A 25,926-nucleotide genomic window follows, 5' to 3' on the forward strand; every position below is an offset into this window, starting at 1 on the left:
ATATCCTCCAATCATAATGGCTGTGTGCCATTTCAAGAATGCGATGCCACATGCTGGAAGCAACTGTGCATATGCGTTTGCCCATGTGTACATGCCCCATTCAAATATGTGTGTGCATGTCTCTTCACCGGGACAAAAGAGAAAAGTCCTCATAGCAATTTATTTATTATTGCAGATTCTCACAGTATTAATAGTTTATACGCTGTAACCTTTTTAAAAAGAAAATTACTGGAAATCTGCCTGCAGATAGTGACTGCAGTACGATTTTTGGCACTCGTCATTCTGTAAACAGTCCATTCTGTGAAGAAAAGCCCCACCAAACTTCCCGTATACTGACACCAGGGTCTGGGGACAAACTTTGACTGAAATTACATTCCTGTCATTGTTAGGCAGTCATACTCATACATGGTAAAACACAGAAACATAATGGCTTCCAACTTTTGACTTTACTTCCACAACAATGCTGCTTAGTTATCAGAGGACAGAGGAAAAAACAAGAATCTACAGTCATGCTAGCAGCTCTGTGTGGCTCTACTCAGGCACAATTTATCTTTGAACTAAATGCTAACGTCCGCATGGTAACCTGTTCAATTGGTAGAGCAAAAGCAGGGGGGCACAATGATTGTCTGCACCAATTTCATGTCAATCTACCAATAGATTTTGAGTCTTTTCTCTAAGGAAAAATGTCAATGTCATGGTGAGGTTTGAGAATGAATATAAGGATCAGTAGGATACATGGCCTTGGTTTTCATTAATGGTAATCAATTAAACTTGTTGTTGAGATATTTCGGTTTGGACCAAAGTGGTAAATCAACCAACATTGTCATCCCTCAAGCCATGCTGCTATAGCATGACAACACATGTTTCAAATAAACAGCCGTACATCTCCAGTCCTCTGCTTAAGTACTTATGCATTTATTACATGTCATGGATGCATATGAAAACAGTTAGGGGATTTCCATGTTATGCATGACTGTACTCAACAGAGAATAAGGATTCACCCCTTGTTATTGAGGGCCGAGATGCCCAGTGTGTCTGTGGGAGACAGAGAGCCAGTGGCTAGGCTGTAACCCACACTCTGCTTCAGTGTTGACAGAGTCAAAGGGTCGAGACCCTGTGCTGGCCCCCTCTCTATAGTGAAACAAAGCTCCTGATCCTGTCAGTAACACACAGAAGGGAAAATGAGCTCCAAAGGAGGAGACTGAAGAGACCTCTAATTGCTGTCCACATGTGTCAGATTGATGTTTTTGCCTGCCAAGGGGGGATGGAAAGTTGACTTTGAAGATGGTGTGCTAATTTCTACTCACATGCTCCTCTGGAGGCATCAATCATCAGATTCTGAATTAGAAATTAAGAAGATAGGGATCAACCAGCTTAAACTTTTTATTTTGCAATACATACATGCCCTCCTCTAATTACCCTGACTTCATTGAGCAGTCTAATAGACAAAAAGAAGAGTAAAAATAAGAATTTAAACTCATTTCTATCAATTTCAAATCTACAAAAAAGGCAATATCATTGTGGCTACGGCAGAGTTTAAATGTGAGGGGTAGTGTACCATGAGCCCTAATGGTCTGAGACAATGCTATGTCTAATACACAGGGAATAAAGCACGGATGCACATATTACATTGGTTTCCATCTGTTTTTTTATAATGAGGCATTTCCTGTTTGTGGACAGCTGTCTTAGCATTTGTTATTGTCACATCATTAGTACAGTAAAAGAACAAAAAGAAAGGATCATGAACCCATTGAACAAGAAAGAGTTAGAGCCGTAGGGTGCGCGGCATATTTCTATCTGCTTTGCTTGGTCTGGTTAATGTTAAAGTTCAAAACATAGTCAAATGCTGTTCTCATCAAAGAGGAATCAGTGAGGACGGATCTGCTTTCTTTCACGCTGAGCTGACAGTCTTCTTTTCTGTAAAGTGCCTCCCCAGTAGTATTGCAAAGTCATGCTTGCAACCAACCAACTATACTGCAAACACCGACTGGGCACCAGTGATGCAGCACAACCCTGACAAGTAGTCTTTTCTTAGACATTCATTGCCTTCACTGTTAGTTGTAGATTAGAAATTAAAGCAAAGGCCTATGTCATACTCTAAATGTATAGAGCCATCTCCTTAGAAAGCAATGCGCTGCTCTTTTGTCCTTTCACGAATACACTTGTCGACTGTTGATATAAAAGAAATTTCATCTGAGTATCTTTATATTTCATTAGCTACTGTGATTGTTCACACATTTATTTTTTCCCCACAATATCTTTATTTACATGATAACATTGACATATATCTCCTGGCACTCGAAACTTAAACAACTCAGGACTTTCACCCCAGAGACCGAAGATCGTCTCCCGCATGTGGCATTTCATTTCCACGTTGTTGTGTCCCCAAGAGACAGCAAGTTGTGTCCCAGCGTGTGATATGTCCTTTCCTCGTTCTTCTTTTCCTAAACCCAATCGTTGCTGCTGTTGTTGCACGTTCCACCAGAGACCACCGCCGTCTCCCTTATGGTGTTTAATTTCCCCATTGTTGCGTCCACCAGAGACCGCGGATTGTGTCCCGGCACGTGAAAAAAACTAGATAAATATGTCTGTGTACACAGATCAATAGATTAAAAATAATGCAACCTTTTCATGAACTGCGTGAGACCGTGTTAGTGTGGCTCTATAGGTGTAAGACAGTTCTTTTTAAAGGGAATTCCACCAATCTTGGCAGGAATATTCTAACGAAAAGATTGAAAATGTAAAATGTTTGGAAATATGGGATCCAGGTTTTTATTTAGCTTCATATTATAGACTAAAAGTCAGGACATCTTACCTTCTGCTGCTTTTAGAGTACCAACAGCAAATAGAAACATCTTCAAGAAATTCTTCATCCCCAATGCTGTAAAGGTGCTAAATAACACTGGGAACTGTAGCTACTTAAGAATGGAATGTATTGAGGCAGACGTCCAGGCTGCAGGTTTTATGCACAGCAAGCATTTTTATTAGGCTTTATTTATCTATTAATAGCTGCCTATTTACACATATAGCACCACACACAACATAACTCAAACTACATTATCATTTGATCCATTGTTAGTATAATAAGTAAGATAAAATGTTGTGTGCAGCTTTAATCTGTGTTTTGTGAGACTCCCGAGTTCATGGAAGTATTGTTTAAGTGCCCCTTTAAGCGTTCATCGATAAATATTAAATAGATACAATCTCAAATTTCCAGATATCAAATGAGAATTTAATGTAATTACAGAGGATACCATATATGGCATATGTTTGCTTCAAGCCGTCATCTACATTTACACACAAGCGCCATCCTATTGTGTACATTACAGATTCCTTACATGCTCACTGTAAATAGCCTTCATTGGGGGGTGTCTAGCAATTGGCTTTTGCATGACCCAGTGATTGACTCAGTCTGAAAATAAATATTGTCTGTCCGACTGTATGAACCAAGTTAATTTCCTTCACTTAAAGGGATTTACTGGGCCGGGGATACACAGTTTGTCTTCATTACCATAGTTCCTTACACCACAAAAAGCAGCTCTTAAGCTATAATGATTGGATAACATTCATGTTTTGTTCAATTTGTTCAAAGAAAGTATTTGAAAAATTAAATGAAGATGCCTTTGATTTATTAGAGACCATGAGAGCCACGCTCCTAATGTTCTCTTCCTGTCTGTATGTATACAGATAGTTAAAGGGGGAGAGAGAAGAAAAACACATTAGAATAGACTTCCAGGGCTAAGACATGCATAAAATGTCAAGATGAAAGGCAGGGGATAGAGTAAGGGGAAGAAACTGGGAAGAGGTCAAAAATGAAAACCTAGAGTACAATTTCTACACACTGTTCCAATTGTTACAAGAAGAAGAAAAAAAAATGTCAGTGGGCCAGGGTGAGTAAGAGGATGAGGAAGGGGAGAGATGGGTGGGGAAGGGTATGTTGTAGTGAGGAAATGCATGAAAACTAATCAGAGTCTTCCTGTGTCTCAGTCAGATATCTGCAGGGCTGAAGACAGGAAGGACTCCTGTAAACTGTCTCATTCACAGGGAGTTCTTAAGATCCTGTCTGGTACAGATGCGTGTCTTTGTTTACATTTAAAGTGTGCATAGTTATATAATGAGGAAGGTTGTAACAGGATATACTGAATATATGTATAATAAATAATGTATTCTTCATCCTAGCTGACAATCATCGTCATGTTTGTTGTTCTTTGTGTATTTTAAATTCATAATATTTACACACAGAAGTTGCGACGTATAACGGTGCTACCACTACCCACTGGTTGAAGCAGTGATACATGTATGCAGGTTGCAGGTGTGGGGGTGGGTGTGGATGTGGGTGTGTACGCGAACATGCGCGGGTGCAGTGAGTTAGGCATACAATCTAGTAATGCATGTCTGATATTGCAGGAACCAATATGAAAGAAAACGTAAAATAAGGCAGATAAGTAAACTGAAAAGAGGAGAACAGAGAGCAAACAATATTACGAGATATTAGGAGTGAGTGTGCTCAAGGTTATTTCAGTAATTGGAATTTCCAGATGTTGGTTGCTAAGTGATTGCTAGGGTATTAGACATTTACACCAGTGGATGATTAAAAATCTTTATACAAATGATTTTTTAATTCACATTTTATGAGAGCCTCCCAAGAAAAGCGACAGAAACTGTTGAAACGATGCCGTTTAAATGACAAAACTTTCTGTTGGAGGAAATAAAATATAGAGCGACAAAGTCTGTGTGAGGCGGTGGAGGAGGATGGATTGGTGAACAAAACACACACTTTAACACAGGAGACTGCTGTCCGTGTCTTGTTTACAACCGGCAGTCAAGTTCTTCTGAAGTGGTGGACAACTGATATCCAGTGGTTGTTGAGTTGTCACTGAGCATTTGCGATGTTAATACTGGTGGTCGTTAGGGTGTCATGGTGTGGTATACTTTTAATTACTACTAGGAGTTTGATTCCACCATTTTCTCCCTACTAAACCTGTCAACAGAGGATTTGTATGTTCTACTTGTGAACAATGTGTTATAATAACACCAAACCAGCAAAATATCGCTAAGGTTCAGACAATTTTACAGCTGCATTACAGGATAATGGACTGTGAAAATACTTAACTGTAACTTTATAGTATAAACTTGCACTTGTAGTTGGATGTAATCAGGGAGATCCGATCCCCTCTGAACGAATTTTGTCCACCACCCTTCCTATAATAATCCTATGATAATCTTACTGGGATTTTGGGGAGGCCTCTCTCCAGCTGTGAGTCCCGGAATTAGCCCCACTTTTCAGTCTATTTGTAAGCATGCACTTTTTGTAACAAAAGACATCATCAGGGGCGTAATTAACGTGCCTGAATGGCTCCTTCATTCTAATAGAAGAACTGAGCTACTGGCTAAAGACAAGCAGCTGAAAATACTCAGATTTTGCTTTGGTTTCACAAAAGGATTCCAGTGATTGAATTAACAACAACATTTCAGAATGTATGAGTATGAAAATATGCTTTTAGTATCTAGTAATTGTTGACTCTATTACTCCAACTCTGAGCAAACTCCAGTTAAACTCTCTGCTCCGTGACCGGGCTTCTCAGGTGCTGCGAGCAAATAGCCGAAGTAGCACTGCTTCGCCTTTCTGAGAACATAGTTCCAAGTTACTTTGCGCTTAGAATATGGCTGTCTCATGTGACCTTGTTATTTGCACAACCTCTGACTATACAAATCACAACATGTTAATAGGAACATGTTGTTATGACATTATTTTTGTCACTTATTGGGAGCAGTAGCTAGTTGGAACCAGTTACCTGCAGGATTGTTGCTAGGCTAAGCTAATGCTGGGGGCGTCAGACAGAGTTACAGCATGCACGGAGATGAGAAGGATATGTATCGACTTGTCTAACTCTGGGGGTAGAGGTGAATAAGCTAAACCCCCGATAAGATGGCGTGTTCCTTTAACAGGAGATACTAAACTACAGTATGTGGTTCCGACTTGTTCAACAACAATCACAGGCATCAGAAAAAGTCAGCTCAGATAATGCTGTTATATAGTATATTTAAAACATAAAAATTTGAGACATGAACTGACTATTTTATCTTGATGGATTTCTTTGTAATTTTTTTGTAATTTTTTAAAAGATATTTTACATTTATTGTAAAGTATAATATAAAATGTGTTGTGCGTGACTGTACATAAACTGACAGATAAACAACATGTTTCATGTGCTGCTAACACAGATACTAACTTTCAACACAAAACCACAGCTGGTTAATGAGAGTAAACCCCTAGGAAGTGATATGGTGGGGGGAGTGTCAAAGGGGCATACCAGCAATTATATTAATGTTGTCAAAAAGCAAAAACAGCAATGTTGAAAATTTTCTCTACGGTTCTTTTAGTTTGTTCAGTGGCATTCCCAGGTTTTCACTTGACTTATTTTTATGATTACAAATGATTAGAGGGGAAAAGAACTAAACTTTTCATCCACATAAAAAATATTTTCACACATTGAATCACTTTTAAAATGGCCTGATCTGTGAAGAACATTTACCCAATAACATTTGATACATGCAGTAATAATGTGACATCGAAGCTGTTAAAATAGATCTAAGTTTGAAATCATTAAGTACATTTCAAGCGGACACAGACTAAACATTACTAAATACTACAATACTAAATTGTGCATGTATTCTGTTGTAATCGTTTATTCTCTGACAGGTTGCATTCCTGTCTCCAGACACCACCACTCTGCGGACACTTGCCTGGTAAGATTTTCCCATGGACTGGCAGACCAAGCCCACGCAGACCTAGCTTATAAGGTCCTGTGCATGAGTGAAGTCCTTACAACGCTCCCAACCTCCTTCCTCCTCCTCCTCCTCCTCCTCCTCCTCCTCTTCTTCATTCTCCTCCTCCCTGTTTCTGTCTGTCCCGCTCTGACACGCAATGGAACAGAGCTCATCCCGAGTGGTGGAGTCAGTTTGAAACGGGACTTCAGACAATTGAACGGTGGATGCTGCAGCACAGGAAATGCCTTGGTGACTCTTGTTAGTTATCTAGCGATTTCACCTCTCTGGGGATCTCTTGGTTCTCTCAACACAGAGCGTGAAAGGGCAGAAAGTCCGTGGGATAGGCTAACTAGAAGCTACAGGAAATCTTTATTGTGCCGGGATGCTCGGGATAAGTCATTTCACTTTGACAACAGCGGCAGTTGTTGGTGAGTAGCTTACTTAAAAGAAATTGTGAATTTGTGCTGAGATGAAACAATGAGTGACAGGCGCCTTTTCTACCGCGCCAAGGTCTCCAGCGCGTCTTTTGCGCACACGCTGCAGCAGCTTAGATCTTACTGTCTGCATTATTGACGACGAAGCGACTAAAAGCATCCATTAGGTGCCTGCGTGACCACTAATAAAAGGTGGTGGCTCCACCACAGTGTCCTCGTAAAAGAAAACCTAAATACTTTCTTTCCGGATTGCCCAGATGTTTGTTTTTCTGACTGAGGGAAACCGCAGGGCACATAATTGTTTATAATTGCCTTATATAATCGAGACATTACCGTCAATTAAATTTCTGTATATGGTGCAAAACTGTAACTGAATGTCGCGCATGCCAGTGTTTACACACCAGTGTCAAGACTTCCTTTGACAGCCAGTTTTGTTGCTTCCTATGAAACATTTCTGCAGTGTCATGCATTTTCAAATCTATGCAGAAACGTGTGTTTTGCAAAGCATAAGTGAAATTTGAAGTTGTATCAGATGACCAAACAAACCTTTAAATGAATCTTTGGACGTGGGGATTTTCACATCAGTGATAATTTGATACATCAGCTTTGAGAGGCAGTAATGGATATTGGTGTTGGTATTGTGGACTCCCACTGGTGATGCTGTGCTCTCAGGTTCCTCTCCAGAGCAGCAGACGTGAATTAACTTCTAGGAAAGTCCCTACAAAGTTGAGCAAACCACCTCTAAGTTTGGAGGAGGGAAAAACTGAGGAGACACGAAGAAGAAAGAGCAAAGTAAACACTGCACTTCCCTCTTTAATTCTCAGATTCCTGCGCTTACATGTGATACTGGCTTGTGATGTTCATTAGAGAATTAAGTTAGAGATGGTGTGTGTGTGTGTGTGTGTGTGTGTGTGTGTGGAGAGGGGTCAGCAGAAGCTCACATAGTACTGTGAATCATTAGCATCACATCCAGAAAGTCAGATTTACTTACTATTGTCTCATGTCCCATCCTACCGGTAATACCTTGACTTACACAGGGGTAGAAGCTATCTGGTTTGAGTCCATACTGGGAGATCCCTTGTTGTGCTATGGGAGCAGCCTCTGCTGCCTCAGAGGCCCACATGTGGTTATTGTAGTGGCAGCATTTAATCTCAATAAATTCCTAAGGGAGATGGGGCTACAGGTGGTTTGAGTTTGGTACTGCAGAGGAGGAGAGGGGAATCTGGCTTCAATCAGCATGTGTCAGAGCGTAGTGACCGTAGTGACCGGGCTCACTAAGGACGTGAACAGCACAAACACCTAGACTGGAGACCAGGTCTGCAAGTAATGATTATCTTCATTATCGATTCATCTTTTTTCATTTTTTATTAATTGATTAATCGTTTAGTCTATTAAATGTTTGGAAAAAGGGTCCAAGATGATGTCAGATAAAACAAGTAATTCGAAAATTGGTCTCTGGAGAGTTGCATTTTATCTTAAACTTTTGCTACATTTGAAATACTAAATGAGAAGCAAAAGAAATGCCAAACATTAGAAATATTTTTGTCTCACAGATTCTCACAATTTAAAAGCTAGAACCCCACAAGGTTTGCTATTTCTGCATGACTAAGTGACTTGAACAATTATAAAAAAAACTGTTGAGTTTTTATTGATTAACTCATCATTTCAACCCTGCAGGAGACCTTCTGTCTCTCCTCTCTCTTTATTGTGCTTGTAAGTTATACAAACTGAAGCTGTTCCTCTGAGCCCTCTGAATGCAGTGAATACATCACAGAGATCACACATGATGAGTTGTTCATGTGTCTGATGTGACAAACATTTTGGAGTTCATAGGGTTCTTTAACAAACTAGAAGTTGGCTGTTCAGATGACTTGTCACACATAGAAATGCATTTAGAAAAGCAGTCTGTTACAAAGATGGAGAGAAGGGGTGGAGGATTAGTCTGAAACAAACTGGTATAGACTCCTCGACATTCCTTTGAAGGACTTGTATGCTTTACACCTGCAGTTTCTCACATCTCAGATTTGGAATTTGTCTTTTCTTTCTACTTTTCATGAGCAAGTAGGATGCTGCTGTAGATGACCAAAGTAGATGGTTTATTCATTGAAAGCTGTAAGGTCAAGGGATATAAGTCTTCAGACATTAAGCTCCGAATTGAATTTATGAGCCTGTGAACCCGTTACCCGGCCATCTCCATCAATAGTATTATGTCTTCTTCTCCTCTACTATCATTGGAATCAGCCCTCCCTCTCGGTCGCAGTAATCAGCTCTAATTTGACATAAACTGTCTGCTGGCAGCGGCAGACAGATTTACTGGAATGGCATAAAATCTGATTGTCGTAGTTTATTCTGCATTTTTGATGTGTTCATTTGTAACAGGATTCTTTTGTGTATATTGTCTGAAGTTATGCCATCGCCACTAATCACTTTGAAGGTGTGAAAAGAAATCAAGTTTATTGTCTTGTTGGCTGCATCATAACATGTCCTCCACCTGCTCAACATCAGCATGTACTGATGGTTGAACCAAGAGATTGTCATACCCATCCAAGTTACTTGACTAAGCAGAAAATGAATGGGACTTTTAGTTCCAGCACCCCAGATACCCAGAATGCATTTAATACATTCACTAGTAGAAAGTAGTAAGAATAAAAGTTAGCAAATCAAGTCATATTTTCTCTAAATGCCAAATACAATAAGGTTTTCTGTCAGAGGAAGCTCTCATGCTCACTTGCATGACAACAGCAGCATCCTGCCCAGCTAAAGATTCAGTTTTGGAGCTTAAAGCAACACCAAAGGTTTCCAAAATCGTTTCAGTGCTTCATCAACTCGTAACAGGGTGAACAACACTTCTGCATTCACTTTGCAACTCTCTATGGGCTATATTCATACCATTCAAGCTTGCCGGATCGGGTAGCGGTTAGCGTCTAATGTGGTAGAGGTGCAGGTTTTCGCACTTCCACGAACAAGAGGTGTCTATACAACTAAAACTGACTGTGGTTCACAGTGTTTTCCAAGCATTTTAATCTCTGTCAGATATATCAGATAAGAGTAAAATGTAAAAATATAATGAATATATATTAAATCTATTAGATAAAAAATCATCCTAAGGCCAAAAGCAGCTCCTAAGTAGCAGTGTTAGGAGAAACTCCTAGAAATAATTTTGGTCTAAAAAAAATACACAACGAAAACTGAGCTTTTAAAACCATATTTTGATTGCAGTCCTTTAATAAGGATTCAGACAGCTTGCCTACAAGTTCAAACAATACAACAAAAAAAACAAAGAAAGGAAAATGCATTAATGAGGCATTAGTGCATATTGATGCTAGAATTATCGCATCAAAGATGATTTGTTGCCAGAAAATACACGTGTTATTATGTCAGCATTGTTTACCTAGACCTACATTCTTTGGATCAAAACAGAAAAGAGGCTAGTTAGATTCATGATAATGTTTTCATTCGTTTTCAGGGGAAACAATGCTGAAATGCAGAATGACATATTGCCTACTGGTGTCAAACAGCTCATAAAACAAGAGATACAGTCACCTGTACCACTTCCTGTCGGAAGTAAAAGACATGCCAGATGATAGTGACTTTGTAAATTCCTACATGGCCACAGCACCCAACCCCCCAGCATTTAAACTGAAACTGTGTTAATCTGTCTGTGTACTGTGAAAAACACAAGTGACAATCATGCCTTTTGGACATAGATGGCTAGATGAGGGCAATTACAAAATTGGTTAGAATTATCAAAATGATCCAAATTTTTTCTGACATTTTATAGAACAAATGACATAATGAAATAATTGATTATTTGCAGCCTTGTGTAAGTACCCGGTCTGTCAGCGTTTCCACATATTTTGGCTTCCAGTCAAAGCCAAGAAAGACTCTCTTAACCAATCTTATTAGCAATTGTTGTTGAATGATTTGTACATGGTTAAAAGTGTGAATTTGGTTTAAGAGAAGTTCAGCATTTAATTTAAAAGGCTTAAAGACAAATGCGTGCATGTAGAGATGAAAGATGTCGAAGTATTGCCAATCTGACAGGCAGATGCGTTCTGTGGATAAACACAAAGCGGAAGAGCATATATCCTCTTGAGGAACTGTGAAAGTCAAAAGAACGTTCAGCGACTCAAGTTTAAGCATGTGAAACCTCAAAGACCACCCACACAAGTTGGTGTCTCTGCTGCCACAACCCACAACCCATTACAGATGTGCAACTGCTATCTCTGCAGCATGAAACTAGCATGCAACGTGAAAAGTAATTCTAAGAGCAGTCATGTCATCACTCTCACCGGTCAGAGCTGTTCACCAGTTGTTCCTTTTACCCTCAAGTCTTGTCAGTAAGCTAGCCATTTCTCCAAACAATTGCAATAAGAGGGGTTTGAATTCATCAATATATACCTGGCTTGCACCAGGCTCTGGAAACATCGATAGTTAGACTTAGGACATGGAGGACAGACGTTTAAAGAGGACATTTTAGAAAACAATTTGGAGAAAACTATTGACACATCTTAGAAAAAAACAGCAAACTCTCATTCAAACCTACTCCAATATAATTGGCTAATGCAGACAAACAAAACTCCTGTTAAATTTAATAAATACAAAAGTAACATACCTGACCTTTGTTTAAAATGCAATGAGGCTAAAGGACCAAATACGATTCACGATAATGGGGGCAATGATCATCTTCGTTTTCATTATTCTCATTTTCAATATAAAAATATGTGGGATTTTTTGGGACTCAATTCAGAATGGTTTGACAAACATTTTGCCTTCAACAAATATTGCACCCAGAATATGCAATATTTGGATATATGGATATTGCGGTAGTATTTGTATTTTGTATTTATTATAAGGATCCTCATCAGCTGACGCCCAGACAATCAGCTAGTCTTCCTGGGGTCCAAAACAACATTTATTCAGACAATATTAAAACATTACATAACATATACATAACAGAAAAGAAAAAAAAAGGAAAGAAGAAAATGCAACCATATCTGCTTGCAAAGCTAAATAACAAAAAAATACAATTAAAATTAAATATTAACAATAGAAAACCAAGTAAATAGAGAAATACCTTGAAAACAAAGTTATATATTACAGTACATGTATATTACATTGCAACCATTAAGGTAGCTCACACTGACCACTTTTCACCAAGCAATGCCTCATGATAAATAATTTAAGTGAAGGTGTTTTTTAACTGTATGTTTTCTGTGATAGAACGAATGTTACTTGGGATTTTATTCCTCAAAGAACTTGCTCTGTAAATGAATGTGTTTTTTCAGGTTATTAGATTTGGGTGAAGGTAGAATCAGGTAGTCTCTATTGCGATTTCGATAAAATTGTTATTAATTGTGCAGCCCTAGTTCACAGTGAAAACAAAACTGTTGGCTTGATTACCGTGTAATTTGGTGCAGACACTGAAGATCTCTTTGAACTTCAGTGAACTCTACTGCAACACCATCATCTGGTCAAAACATTCAGTTTATCCAATATTTTGGTTTAGTTTACTTTAGATTGAGCATACATGCAGTCGCCCAGAGCTGCTAGCACGGCTGTAGATCCTTCATCCTGTTTTAGTATAGTTTGTCATTGAATAAAAATGAATAATGTCACACACAGGGGTTGGGTCTGCCACATACTGAGTAATCACTGAATCATTATGTTCTGTCTGCTGCCATCGCTGCAGATGGAGAAGTGAGAGAGAAATAAAAGCAAACTTGGGGGTTGTCAAGTCTTATGGTTTTAGCAGTAGCATGCCAAACTTAACTTCCTTTCACTTATTCTTGAAAACTAAATACAGATGAATTGCATTGTTGCTGCTCTAACTGGCCCCTTAGCTAAACAGTAAACATGATAGTTAAGTGCAGAGTAATCCCCGAACCTCACCCAACAACATTCACAGTCTTTGGAAAGAAACTGATATATGTCATAAAAGAGCTTCAAATAAACAAAATGCCTGTGAAGGTGCGACATTGCATGTTGTTTCAGCTTACATAGGCCTTAACCTCTGAGGAAGGTCAAGCCACACACAGACACACAAGTACCTCTGAATGTTACTTTTTTTCCAGGAGCATCCCCCTTAACCCCATTAAGATAGGCCTAGATTTGCTCCATATCATGATTTAGTAAGTAATGTCCTTCTAAAATATTAAGCAGATCTAAACTGCACCACCACTTTTATTAAACATGATCTCAGCAGCAGATTTTGAATCCACCTTTCTAAATTGAAACCACTTTAAATTACTTTTATTTGTCAATCCACACAAGTTAATTTGCAGTTAAAATTTATCTTTCGCACCCATCATACAGCACCCCTCAAGCAGTTTGGGGGTTCTGAGCGGTGCCCAGGAGGTGGACTGGACACTCTTCAGCGGACAGTCCACACTCCATTGGTCTGAAGGGGAACCTCTGAACTGCCCCCCCCTCCCCCGTGGTTTCCAAGCCAAGTCCCCACAGACTGAGCTACTGCTGCCCCTTAAACACATTATTAGTTGTTTATAGGAGTCATATGCACAAATAGTTTGTACATGGTGAGGTATTTGTGACCCATGGCACCACACAGTGGTTGTGAGTCATCAGGGGCAAAGAGACGGGTTATGAGGAAGAGGCAGCAAGGCAGACAGGGAGGCAAAGGTTAAAGTGTAAAGAAGGTTATTGGGAGAGGAAATCTGCTGCAGAGACGATAGGGTGTCAAATAGGAGGTCCCTTTTGGAGTGATTGCATTATCTCCAGTTGGAGCAAAAACAAGAAGAAGAGTGCAATGTGCAGCTAGGTTAAAGACAGTGGACAACCAGCACTTCTGTTTTTCAACCAGAGAAGAGATTTAGTCATCTCTGCAGCTTCTTTTTTGTTTTTAAAGGATTTTTTTTTCAACAAATAATACAAACAACTTACAAATGGCAATAAAGAGAAAAACTAAACTCAAAAGGCAGTCAAAACTAAACTTAACACCCCTCAATACCCCTCTGTACTACCAAATTGTGAATGTGATTTTACCAACTTCAATGTGTTTCAACACATTCTTAATGTATCAAGCCCTTAATATAGGAAAAGAAGTAGTCCAATACTAAATGGAACTTTCCTTTAACATTGTTCTTTTTTGGCAAATCAAATATTGATAAGATGCAGTCTCCGTCATTAGTTGAGCCCCGGCGTGTATGTGCTCTTCCAGTTCCTCAATATCAGCATTGCTGCAGTAATGAGACCTGCGGTTATTAGCGCATGCTGTCCTTTGGTAAAAGTGTGGTGTCTCCCAGGAGACAGAACAGTGGAGATTCCGGGAACCTTTGTCCTAACCAATCTCCCAGTTTCCCTAATACTTCTTTCCAGAAACACAGGACATTCCTATATCAGTATTGGGAAGCAAAAAATGGTATCGGACCATATCTAAAGAATATCCCTGCTTGTATTGTGATTTCCCCATCAACCTATGCACCTCAAAACACACTCATTGAGAGTGCTTCGGAATGATCTCTGCAGCTTCTTTATTTTATGTTACAGTGGTCAACCAGTTTTCCTGGTTGTTTGTCAGTGCATACCTTAAACGTCCTTTTTTGATGCTGAGACGGGGGAGGTGTTGGACCTGGGGTTATACTGCTGCAAAGCCAGTGTTAAACTTTTTTTTTGGGTGTAGTTCGCGATAAAGTGATTTTTTTTTGTAAAACAGGATTTCCTTGTTTTAACCAGTGTGTGACAATTGAGAGCTCATAACATCTTGCCAGAAGAAACACACGAGGGTCCTTGCGCACGCATACTTTTACTCCTCCAGGGCTCTCACTGCCTGCTAAGTGCTGTTAGCCTTAGATCATGGATGTATGTGTTTCTGTGTTTCTGTGTGTGTTTGCTACTAGAGCAATGCTGCATCTGCGCACCAGACCCCCCCCCCCTCTCTCCCCCTGTGCTATTCTCCCGGGCCAGCGGCAGGCCAGAGCTATCCATCAAACTGGCATCATACAGGGAGCAGTGGAGCTGTGGCGTCTGCCTGGGGCAACATGTTCACATTGACTTCTCCAACAAGAGGCCAGCACCAAACGGCCATGCTAGTCATGATGCTCTTCTGCTTGTAATGTTTTGCTGTTACAGTCTGCTCTAGGTCAAAAAAAGGCTATTTGGCGGGGCTGCTTGTTTTTTTAAACACAAGCACAACCAAGACTAAAACAATAGATTTTACTGACAAATTTGAAACTGCTTTTACACTGGATGTCAGAACAGATAACATCATGTTCTAAACCAAACTTATAGGGTAAATTCCAATTGAACAGCTGTTCATATTTTAAATTGAAACACAAATGTATCCCCTGCATGTTACCATATTCCATTGTAACTGTAAATGAGAGACAGCTGACTGAAGCTATGCAAATAGATTTATCACAGCTGATTCTCATGTAGGAAACACACTCAGGGGTTGAGGTTCATTCAATTGCCTGACAATCTGTTTTTACAGTATTCTTTATATGTTACAGTAAGTGAGTGTTGTACTTTGAGAGCAAATATTACAGTAACCAAAGTTAAATTCCCTGTTTGTTTACGCAAACCTGGCCAAAGCTGATTCTGATACGTTACAGCGGTACATACAGTAAAAAGAGAACCTATTTGGGCGGATTTTGTGTGGAAAAGGAACAATGCAGTAGAGATGAACACAAAGAAAGTAAGAAAAATTCCTGCACAAGGTAGAGGAAGACGAGTACCAGGACAATTCTGTCTCTGTTTCCTTTTTTTCTTAAACCGTGCATTTTATAAACGGGTCATTCATTTTTATATTAAATTTCTGCAACAACAGAAACAAAATGCACGCATTACTACACCAACCAAAGCAAAAATGTTGAGACGCTTCAAAAGAAACTGCGTAAAACACAATCTATGATCAAAACAATACACTGTTGTCTATTGTATAAGGCCAGACCTGACACATAAAATAGTGCAGTTTCTGTAATTCCACCTTATATTAGTGTTTTCATGACATTGGGCTTTGACTGACTTTATGTTACTGTTGGAAGAGAACATCTGTTAGTGTTTTGGAAGAATTACTTGATTTTGGGACATTGTTTGCATTGTTTTGGTAGACATTGCGTTGGTGTATTATTGTATTTTATTAGTGTTGGAGTTTAGTTTACTATGTGTGATTTTGAGCATAGAGTTAACTGTTTTGCCAGCTTTGTGTTCTAGGCAAATTAGGCAAATGTTATAGTTTAGGAAAATTGTTAAAAGTATTGAAAGAATTATCATAGCAATCGTAAAATACTGTTTATTGGAAATTGAGGCAAAAACAGTGGATCCTGATCCTTTGTTGTATATTTGTGAAAAAACCCACATTAGTACATTTAGTTTATGGATAGTTTATTTCTGGGGGACGGACAGATACAGGAACATTTAATTTGTTTGTTAGTAAGACAAAACAGACACAGACATGTCTACATATGATGTACATACACATGTACGTAAACATTATCACCATTATCATCCTCCTCCGCTCTTTGTACAGTCTATCCCAAGGATATCCTGCATCTAAGAAACACAGTAAAGGAAACGGATATTATATAGTAAACATTTCAAGTAACATTCAAAAGGAAATTTCAGTTTCACAAAAAAAAAGTAGTACAAAGATTACAAAACAAATATCTTCCATCTCTGAACATGAATTGACCAGAGCCCATTTGTCCCCCATGAATAACTTTATAATACATAAAAGGGAATAAGGGAGAAGCTTTATGGATCAGTACAAACATCTACTTCCCCCGTCTGTTGCAGAAAAGAAGGAATCAAAAACACTTTCTATTTAGTGGATGCCTTTTAGCATCCTCCAGAGACCTCGACTGAAGTTGGTTTGTTGACAGCATCACAGAATCAAAGAGTCTCTTGACACCAGACCTGAGATTTACCGCTGATGTTATAAGACTTGATTTTTGTCCTAAGCTGTAGTTGCTGGCTGAAAGTATTTCAATATGGCATCAAATCATCTATTTTTGGCATCTTACCTGCAAGAACAACAGAAATATTTTGGGAATTTCTCATACCAATAGCACTATTTCTGCAAGCTTGTAAAACCATGAATCCTTCCTACGGCTATAAAAATCTTCCAGGCCTGACTTTAAAACATATTTCCAAGGTAAAAAGGCTAAACCCCTCTGTGAGAAAATGTCTACTTGTTCAGTATTGTTTATGTGAACAGAGCAGAAAAGAGAGAGAGAGAAAATACATTTAACATTGAGGTGAATTTTGGTCTTTGGATGTAAGAAAAAGTAATGGTTGAAGAACAAACTGAAATAGTTTTCAAACTTTATTTTCCATGTTCATCTAACTCTTTTGTGTGTGTGTGTATGTCTGCTGTGATGTTTTTTTTTCTTCACTTTTTAAGTAGCAACAGCGGAAAAACAAAACATCAAGGGTAGTGTGTCGACGGGGGTGGGGATTCACCCCCGCTGACATGTTGTATCTGTTTTTTCTTCTTCCTCTTTGAGCTTCAATCCACAGTAGAGTTTTTCACCTCTAAAAATGTAACAAAAAAAATGACAACACTAGTCGTGGATAGTTACATTGATTAATAGTAAAACAAGGATTGATAGTGACATTAGAGCTGGGGAAGTAGGAGGGCAAAAAAATGGCAGAATGTGTCCAGTCCGGACCATCAGATGAGGTTCATACAGTAATTGTACGCGTAGTCATTCATTTTATACCGATTAACGCTGGCCAAGATGATTGTGATTGGTTTAAAGAAATGCTAATTATCCAGAGCGCGTTTTGGTCCCATCCTGGAATGCTGTGTGGACTAGCCAGACCCTCCTCCGCAGCGCTGTGGAGGAAGCTATGGCAATGTGAGTCTAGCAGAAGACTAAACTACCAGCTGGCCTCCCACGTTTACGTTGCCACTCACTTTGCCCCCGGCGTCTCATCCGGCGGATGGCGGCAGTAGGTAGTGCCGCAACTTCATCCTCTGGTCTTGTGGCAGGCTAACGCTGCCATCATAGAGACGCCAGAAGTGGTGTGAGAGGACACGTAAACGTGGCACACGAGCCCCTGAAGGGACCACAGGAACACTCTCTCTTTCTGCAATGACCTGTGATTGGCCAACGTTTCCCATCATGGGCAAGATTTTCGAAAGCCTGAAAACAGAACCTAGGAGGAGATGCAGAATTCTACAGTAGTTTTAATTCAGATCACTTGATTTATAATACATGGAAACATTGTTATTGTAATGTTGCCCAACAAAGAGAAAAATAACCTGCCCACCCCACCTTCAACTAATTTAGTTTTAGGGTGTCAGCACTGTGCATGCTCTTTAAATAACAATGTGTTGCGATTCTAAGCATATAATTGTATGCTTTTCCCTCTCAATCTTTGTTTAGCAAAACATAGACACAACTAACAATTAGATGAATCTGATGGTATGGTCCACACTAAACAAATATTGCAGCATCTTTCTTAAGGGCTTAAGAAAAATGGCTGTGTTTCTGTGTGAAACACAGCAACACAGCTCAGGTCTCTGCTCTGCTCTGCTCTGCTCAGGTCAGCTGCCTCCCTCTGCTTCCAGTCTTTATGCTAAGCCAGGTTTAGAGTGGAAACACTCTTCTCATCTAGCGTTTGGAGAGAAAGCAAATAAGTGTTGAACTATTCCTGTAAGATTAAGAGCTTTTCCTGAAATTGCTCTTATCAGTATGACAGATAAAACAGCTAGCCAATCCTCACTTGTTTTTACTATAAATTAACATAACTATATGCAAACAGCAGGCTGTGAGCGAGAAGCACTCAACTGTTTGTGTATTCTTCATCCACTAATTACAGCGTTAGCGATACAAGTGCAGATCAATTTGTGTTGTTCTGTTAAGTGGGAGTCTGGCTAAGAGCCTGAGTATCACTTGTTAAAAAAACACACCAAACATAGTGCATATACATTTGCACTGCCACTTTAAAACTATAATTTTTAGAGCATTCAGAATCATGACCAGAAATTACATATTACAGTTGTTGTGTATCTTGTTAAATATACAAAGTATGTTATTTAAATTGAGACAGTTATTTTAATGTCAGAATTATTGCATGTGCTGGGGAAATCTTTCTCTGTTTTTACAGGTTAAGTGTACAAACTACACTCCTTTTTTACTGTTCATTTGATTCTCGTCTGTGTCTCTTTTTTCTTTAAAAGTTTAAAATTGTCTTCACTTTGCAAAACAAACCTGCAGTGATGTTTTAAGAGTTTATAGTAGTATGGAGTTTATCCAAAAGCTTATGTTTAAAGTATTTGAGGCGTAGCGTAATCATTTTTGCATGTTGCTTATTGATTCTGGAGGAAGGTTGATCTTTGACCCTTGGGTGGTTTATTTTTAGTTCCTCCAGATGTGGTTGACCTATCCCAGAAGCCCCCTCATCCCACCTGCACAATGTATGTTAAAACTGTTGTGATCAGCAGATTTAACAGATAGAGTATTTGGATGTGTCTGCTAGAGGGAAACGGTTCGGAGAGTGTCAACCACCCCTGCAGTATATAGGGTGAATTTTGGGGGGGATGAAACCTTTGACAACTGTCGGGGGGGATGATGTCATGCGTGTAAGTCTGCATGTTTTCTGCACTAGTGAAAAAGCAGAGCCCTAGAGGATACAATCTGGAATTTACCTAGAGTGGAATCTGACACCATCGAGCCAACATGTTCAGTCAATGAATGAAAAGATGAGGAGAGGAGCAGAGAGATGCTGGGACAGGAGGTAGGAGGCAGGAGGGACGAAGATGAATGGAAGGAGGAAATAGTAGAGAGATGGATGTGGTTCTTGAGGGAGAGAGGGATGGGAAAATGCGTTAAATGGGTGGAGGAGAGGAAGCAGATTGACTTGTAAGCACAGACTGGAAGGAGATGATTTTTGGCCATGTTAACAGTGCGGCTCTAGGGATGGCAGTGTCTTAAATATCTCAGCAACTATTAGATAGACTGCCATGAAATTTCACCAGAATTAAACCTACTAACTTTGCTGATACCTTGACTTTTCCTTTTGCGCCAACAGCAGGTTTTAACTTGGGAAAAATCTCAGCGTTTGGCATAAAACTTTTTACAGTCAACTATTGCAGGGATTGGTGTGAAATTTGGTAAAGACATTCGTGATCCCCTCAGGATGAATTTTAATAACGGCACTGATCCCCTGCTTTTACATTTAGTGCCATCATCAGGTCAAATCTTTATTTTTTCCAAGACTTATTTGGTTTATGACCAAATACTAATGACATTATCCTGTAGTGTCGACTGTAATTTCTGTTTAGTGATAGTTAGCAAATGTTAGCATGCTTACACGCTAAACTAAGGTGGTGAACATGTAAAACATTACACCCTGCTTAATATCAGTGGTAAGTTTTAACAGATCTACAGCCTTTAGGACTTCTTTGACTTGAAGCATGAGGTCATTTCCTCTCGCGTTAAATTTCACACATAATATAATCATTGCGGTGAGCTGCATTTGCCACAGCTTGGGGTGTTTTCAGCGTTAAAGCTATTTAGGTCAAAGCACTGTAAATCCCTTACAGAGCCTCTATAAATGCAGCAGACCCATGGTAGACCTTTTGCTAATCATGCTGCAGCTTGTCTTATTTATCTCCTCCTGTGACATTAGCACTAAAACTCAACTTAACTGTGGCCCCTTTTGTCCCACTGTGCATATGAAGACAGAAACACGCCTACATTTGTGACCTTTTCCTTCCACTGTACACCCACATGCTGCACATTTGCCAAGACATAAGCAGCGACAGAGAAGACAAATGAGGAAATTAAGTCAACAGAGTAAAAAAACTGTCAGAAGCTCAGCTCGTGATAACCTTCCCTGGAGTGATAAGAGAAGTAAAGTGTGGATGCTGTTGAAGCTCAAGAATTTGCTGGGGGAAAAAAACAGTCAGTAGAGGATTATGGGAAAGTAGGGAGGGAAAGCTGAGAAAGAAGGGCAGTGGAGAGGAAAAACTGATAAAGATAAAAGAACAAAGGTGGAAATCTGGAAACATTTCAGTTTCCTAACCTCTTCATGCCTGCAGCCATGCCAGAGTATGAAGCTTCTGTCCTTTGCCAGTAGTGTCTGTTGTTAAATACCAACACATGGTGCATGGAGGTCCAGGTCCCACCCAAAACTATTTTTGACTTCATTCAATTTATGTGTCAGACACCGGTCGATCATAAAAACATGTATTATTTTAATCCAACTAACGTACCATTAACATTATCCAGATTCTAAGCTAGTATGAATGTTTGCTTACTTTAATATTAGAGGATTTGTTTTAATTGTCTGTCTTGGATCAATTTTTCCACTGGCACGTGTTTCTAACGACAACTGATTAAGGCTCAGTTTCAGGGTTGCTTAATGGCTTTGTTGCCCACAGGTGCTGATTTGTGTTAAGCTTTAAAGCTGAGTAAAGTTGGTTAGATATGTTACAGACGAGCAGGTGCCAGTCGGGTGTGTGTGTTTTTTACTGTGGCTGAACGAGGCTTTGAAGCCTGCAGGTGCTGACTTGAGGTTGTTTTTATAGGTGGTTTGATGTCTCACAGGCCAACAGGTGTTGATCTGTGCTGCTTTCTGGGCCGGCGGTCGGCGGTTGGAGGAACTGTAGCCGAGGGGAGTAGGGTTTTATTGTGGGTTACTGTGGCTGACCGACTGACAAGATCAATCGGGACCAATTGGAGCTTGACCAAAAACAGACTCATTGTTTGCTCATTGAAGTCTTAAGGGACGTGATATTTGAGCCAATTTAGATAAGAAATTTCTGGTGAGCAAAAATTAGATTTTTCTAATGATACATGACATACATGGAATATGTTATACCCGCCAGTCCCATTTTTTCTGTTGAAGCAAAAGCCTAGAGCCATGCTCACAGCTCTGTAGGGGCACTAAACACAAAGTACATCTATGGTTGTGGTATTAGTTTATAGTGTCACTTAGTTATAGTTTTGATTTTGGTTTATAGCATAGCGGTGACAGATGAAAAGTTAGGAGATTACCAAAGTTCTCAAAGTTCATCCTGAGCAGAACATGAATGAGTGTACCAAATGACATGGCTATCTACCAAATATTTGTTGAGACATTTCACTAAAAATCAAACATTGCCAACCTGTTGGTGGTGCTAGAGAAAAAAGTTAAGGAATCACCAAAGTCTTAAGGATTTATTCTTTGGGGACCAGTAATGTATGTCAGAAGATTTGATACCAATCCATCCTATAGCTGTTGCGATATTTCAGTCTGGAACTGTCCAATAGGTGGGCCGACCAACTTCTCCTGCCTCTCCTCTGGTCATTATGTGGGATAGAGCACAATACGAACCTTCCAGACAGTGATGGGCAGCTTTATATATACCTCAGAGGCTCATGAGGCCATTTCCATCCAGTAAGGGAGAAGTCCGCTTATGAGTTTCCAGGGCCGATGTTTGCCCAGCTCACAGAAATAGCCAGTTACATAACTCTGAGAGCCATGAGACACCAAATACAGCTAAATGAGATTGACATACACAAAAGACTGACAGAGGACGTTCCTGGGTAATGTACAGCTCAGGTCAGCGTGACTCTGGGCTGTACTTGAGCTCAGTCCGTGATTAATGGTAAAGGCCTGGCTGGCCTGAAGCCATCTTAAATCAGCTAAATTAGCTGTGTGTGTGTGTGTGTGTGTGTGTGTGTGTGTGTGTGTGTGTGTGTGTGTGTGTGTGTGTGTGTGTGTGTGTGTATGTTTGTGTTTGCACCTGTGGATTTGAGGGAATGTCTATAATCAGGTTAATAGGAACAGGAAATGGAGCTTCTCTGAGAGTTGGAGAGGGGCAACAGAGGAAGTACAGAAATGAGCAAGGGAGAAACAGGGGGGATTATATTTCTTGGCTGGAATTTCAGTATATGACTATGCAGGTCTGGTTCTCTGTTTCTTTGTCTATCTCTCTTTACCAGAGGGTAATGTAAGAAGGCATAATATCGTATGATAAATGGGATCAACATCTAAACATGACTGAATGATGACTGGCAGCTTTATGTTTTTATATGTGAGAACTCTGTTTGTAAGAAAGCTGTGAGAGGGGCTGTTGACAGACCTGATTGCATGCAATTCATGCGTCTAGGCCTTCCTGAATTATGGCCTACATACACATGCTGATCCTTGTTTGTATTGCTCTCCCTATCTGTCTTCTACCAAGCATGTCCTGTCAACATGAGACAGAAGACTACACCACACACTGTTAGGCTGATGGGAACCTCAATGTTAGTTTTGCAATTATTTGGTAATAAACCAAAGTAGGCCTAAAACACATATTCATATTTTGACCTGATGAAGGTGCAACTTGATGAAAAGTTTGGGGATCATCAAAGTTTTTGAATTTCATCACGAGGGGAATGTTAATTTTGCACAAAATGTTTTAGCAATCCGTCCAATAGTTGTTGAGATATTTCAGACTGGACCAAAGACTGACTGAACAACAGCAACCTCGAGCTGCACTACTAGCGTGGCTGAAAGGACTATAATTACTTTGGTGGCACAATCCAGACTCCACATGGCAGCTCTCTATTGCCTTTGGGTCAGACACATTAGCTACAAAGCATGATCATCAAACAAATAGCTGCTTTTTATTTGTGTCTCCATGTATGTGGTCTGTGTCCGCATGTTCTTTTTTTAATCCCACTCTTCGTTTGCTCCTGTGCTGCACTCCCTCACAACTATGGGAATTGAATAAATTATACTGGAGGAATTCCCTATGACTGTTGACATAAAGAGTCTCATTGTAGTGCATGCACAATGAGACATGGATAGATTTATATCGAGCCTCTGTGATATATACTCAGCTCCGTAACAGACGGACGTAGACTGTCCGGAGTGCAGAGAAGAAGCCATTGTCTTGGAGGTCAGACTGGACTCTGACCAAAGTACTTCACATTCATGTTTGAAATTCCTCCAGTGTCCTCCAAAATGACTCTGTCTGTGTGTGATATGGTTCACACAGTTCATGCCTTGTATCAGTATACCATCTCTCTATATTTTTGAAATCTTTAAAATTATATAAATATTGTGACTAAATTTCCCAAATGTCTATTTATTGAGTTATCTATTACTAGATCTGTTTATTTGTCATTTCCGGGTTGCATCTTAAATGTTTATGAATATTTATTAATAATGTTTGTCTATGAAGACCTTCAAATTAAAAACATGGTTTTCTTTTGTGAGAAAATTAATTCACAAGTCTCTTATTTTAGGACTGGATTATTTATTTATTAATCCCTGGAGAGCAGTACAGTCAATCAGTTCTTACTAACTTTATTCTGCTTAGTAACAGTCTCTGGCACTCTGTATAACCTTTGATTTCCTTTTGTCACTGCAGTGCTGTTGCCATGTGTGCTGTTGTTCAACGTGGACCAGAAAAATAGTTTGTCGTTCAGCGGTCCACTGGAGGACATGTTTGGCTACACTGTCCAGCAGTTTGAAAACAGTGAAGGGAAATGGTGAGTTTCATCAACATGTATCATCTTTCACCGCTTCACCATTTCCACCTCATGTTACAGATGCTACTCAATGTTTGGAGGCACAAAGTGCATTTCCATCCACCAGTGTTTATGTGCATTTCAATTTGCAATTAAAAAAAGGCAATTTATTCTAGAAATTCAAAATAGGTTTTGTCAATAAAAGCAAACTCCGACAAAGTGCAACGGGATAAGACTCTCACTTACCCTTGTCATTGGTATGTGACTACCACAATATCAAAATTGTTTCCATAGTTCAAGGTTTGAATTACGTCATCACGTTGCACACTCTTCTTCAGCAATGGTTTGATGGCAGCTAACTGGAGAATTAGCCCCCAACTCTTATTATTTGCATAATGGTAGTGGAGGATTAATAATTTTCTTATTTGGTTCAATATGACCTTACATTTGGACGTTAACTTGACTACAAGGGGGAGATGAAGTCATCTTTTGTGTTGGTTCACAAACTGGTACCTCTGCTCTGGTGGTCCTCATAATTCGTTTACAGAAAATCTGCTAAGCATTGTTTAAGAGAGACCGAGCCAAAAAGGTTCCCGCTTAAGAACATTTTATTTTACAGAGTTCAGTTTAATTCAAATCCTCAAAATAACAAAAGTGAAAACCTTCAATTACCTGAAGTGAATGAGAGTGCACCAGCTGCTGCTGTAATGAGGCTCCTTGCCTTTACTACTCTTGCTGTTAACTGTAAACAGCCCACCAGAGTATCCACAAGCCAAGCCTGTAAATACACTGAAACCAAGCATCTGTGGCTCCTTGCTAAACTGTCTGGTAGCCTATTTTTAAAAACCGTGTTAAATGCTTTTAGAGTGTGGTAAATTGCTCCGTGTCTCTACATCTCTCCTTCAGTTACTCCAGTCTTTATTTCCCAGTTTGCTTCTCTTCAACCTGTTGAAACACCACTGCTGATTCTTTCACGCATAGCTGTACCTGATGCTGTTTTTCCAGTAATGATCTTATCAAGCTCATATGAGATCAGTTACATAATTCACTCACCCCTAATCAGTGGAGCCAGCTGGGACTGGACTTTCACACTGTTCCCTGAAAACACATTAGGGCTTTTGCATCTCCAGATAGCACTATTTTGTTGCAGTTCATGGCAAAGTGTTAGCCAAAGAGGTCCAACAGATAAGGGCCTGATTTAAAAAGTTGAACCTGAGAAACAACATGGGCAGGGAAAGATCTGAGGAGTGGACGAGAACAGATGAAAGAAAGAAAGAAAATAAAGAGTGAAACAACACTGTATTTAA

At 39.6% G+C, this 25,926-nt stretch overlaps 1 protein-coding gene across 1 annotated transcript in view; it reads left to right on the top strand.

The window, feature by feature from the left end:
* Positions 1-6,866: 6,866 nt before the first annotated feature.
* The window catches only part of itga1 (integrin, alpha 1), a 45,774-nt gene continuing 26,714 nt past the window's right edge, over positions 6,867-25,926 (top strand). Inside the window, exons 1-2 of the mRNA XM_034896572.1 lie at positions 6,867-7,199; positions 24,520-24,640. Of these exons, the coding sequence (XP_034752463.1) occupies positions 7,154-7,199; positions 24,520-24,640 (167 nt within the window). The 5' untranslated portion in view covers positions 6,867-7,153. The remainder of the gene's footprint in view (positions 7,200-24,519; positions 24,641-25,926) is intronic.

Source organism: Etheostoma cragini, chromosome 16 (genome assembly GCF_013103735.1).
Source record: "Etheostoma cragini isolate CJK2018 chromosome 16, CSU_Ecrag_1.0, whole genome shotgun sequence".
In the NCBI taxonomy this organism is placed as follows: Eukaryota; Metazoa; Chordata; class Actinopteri; order Perciformes; family Percidae; genus Etheostoma; species Etheostoma cragini.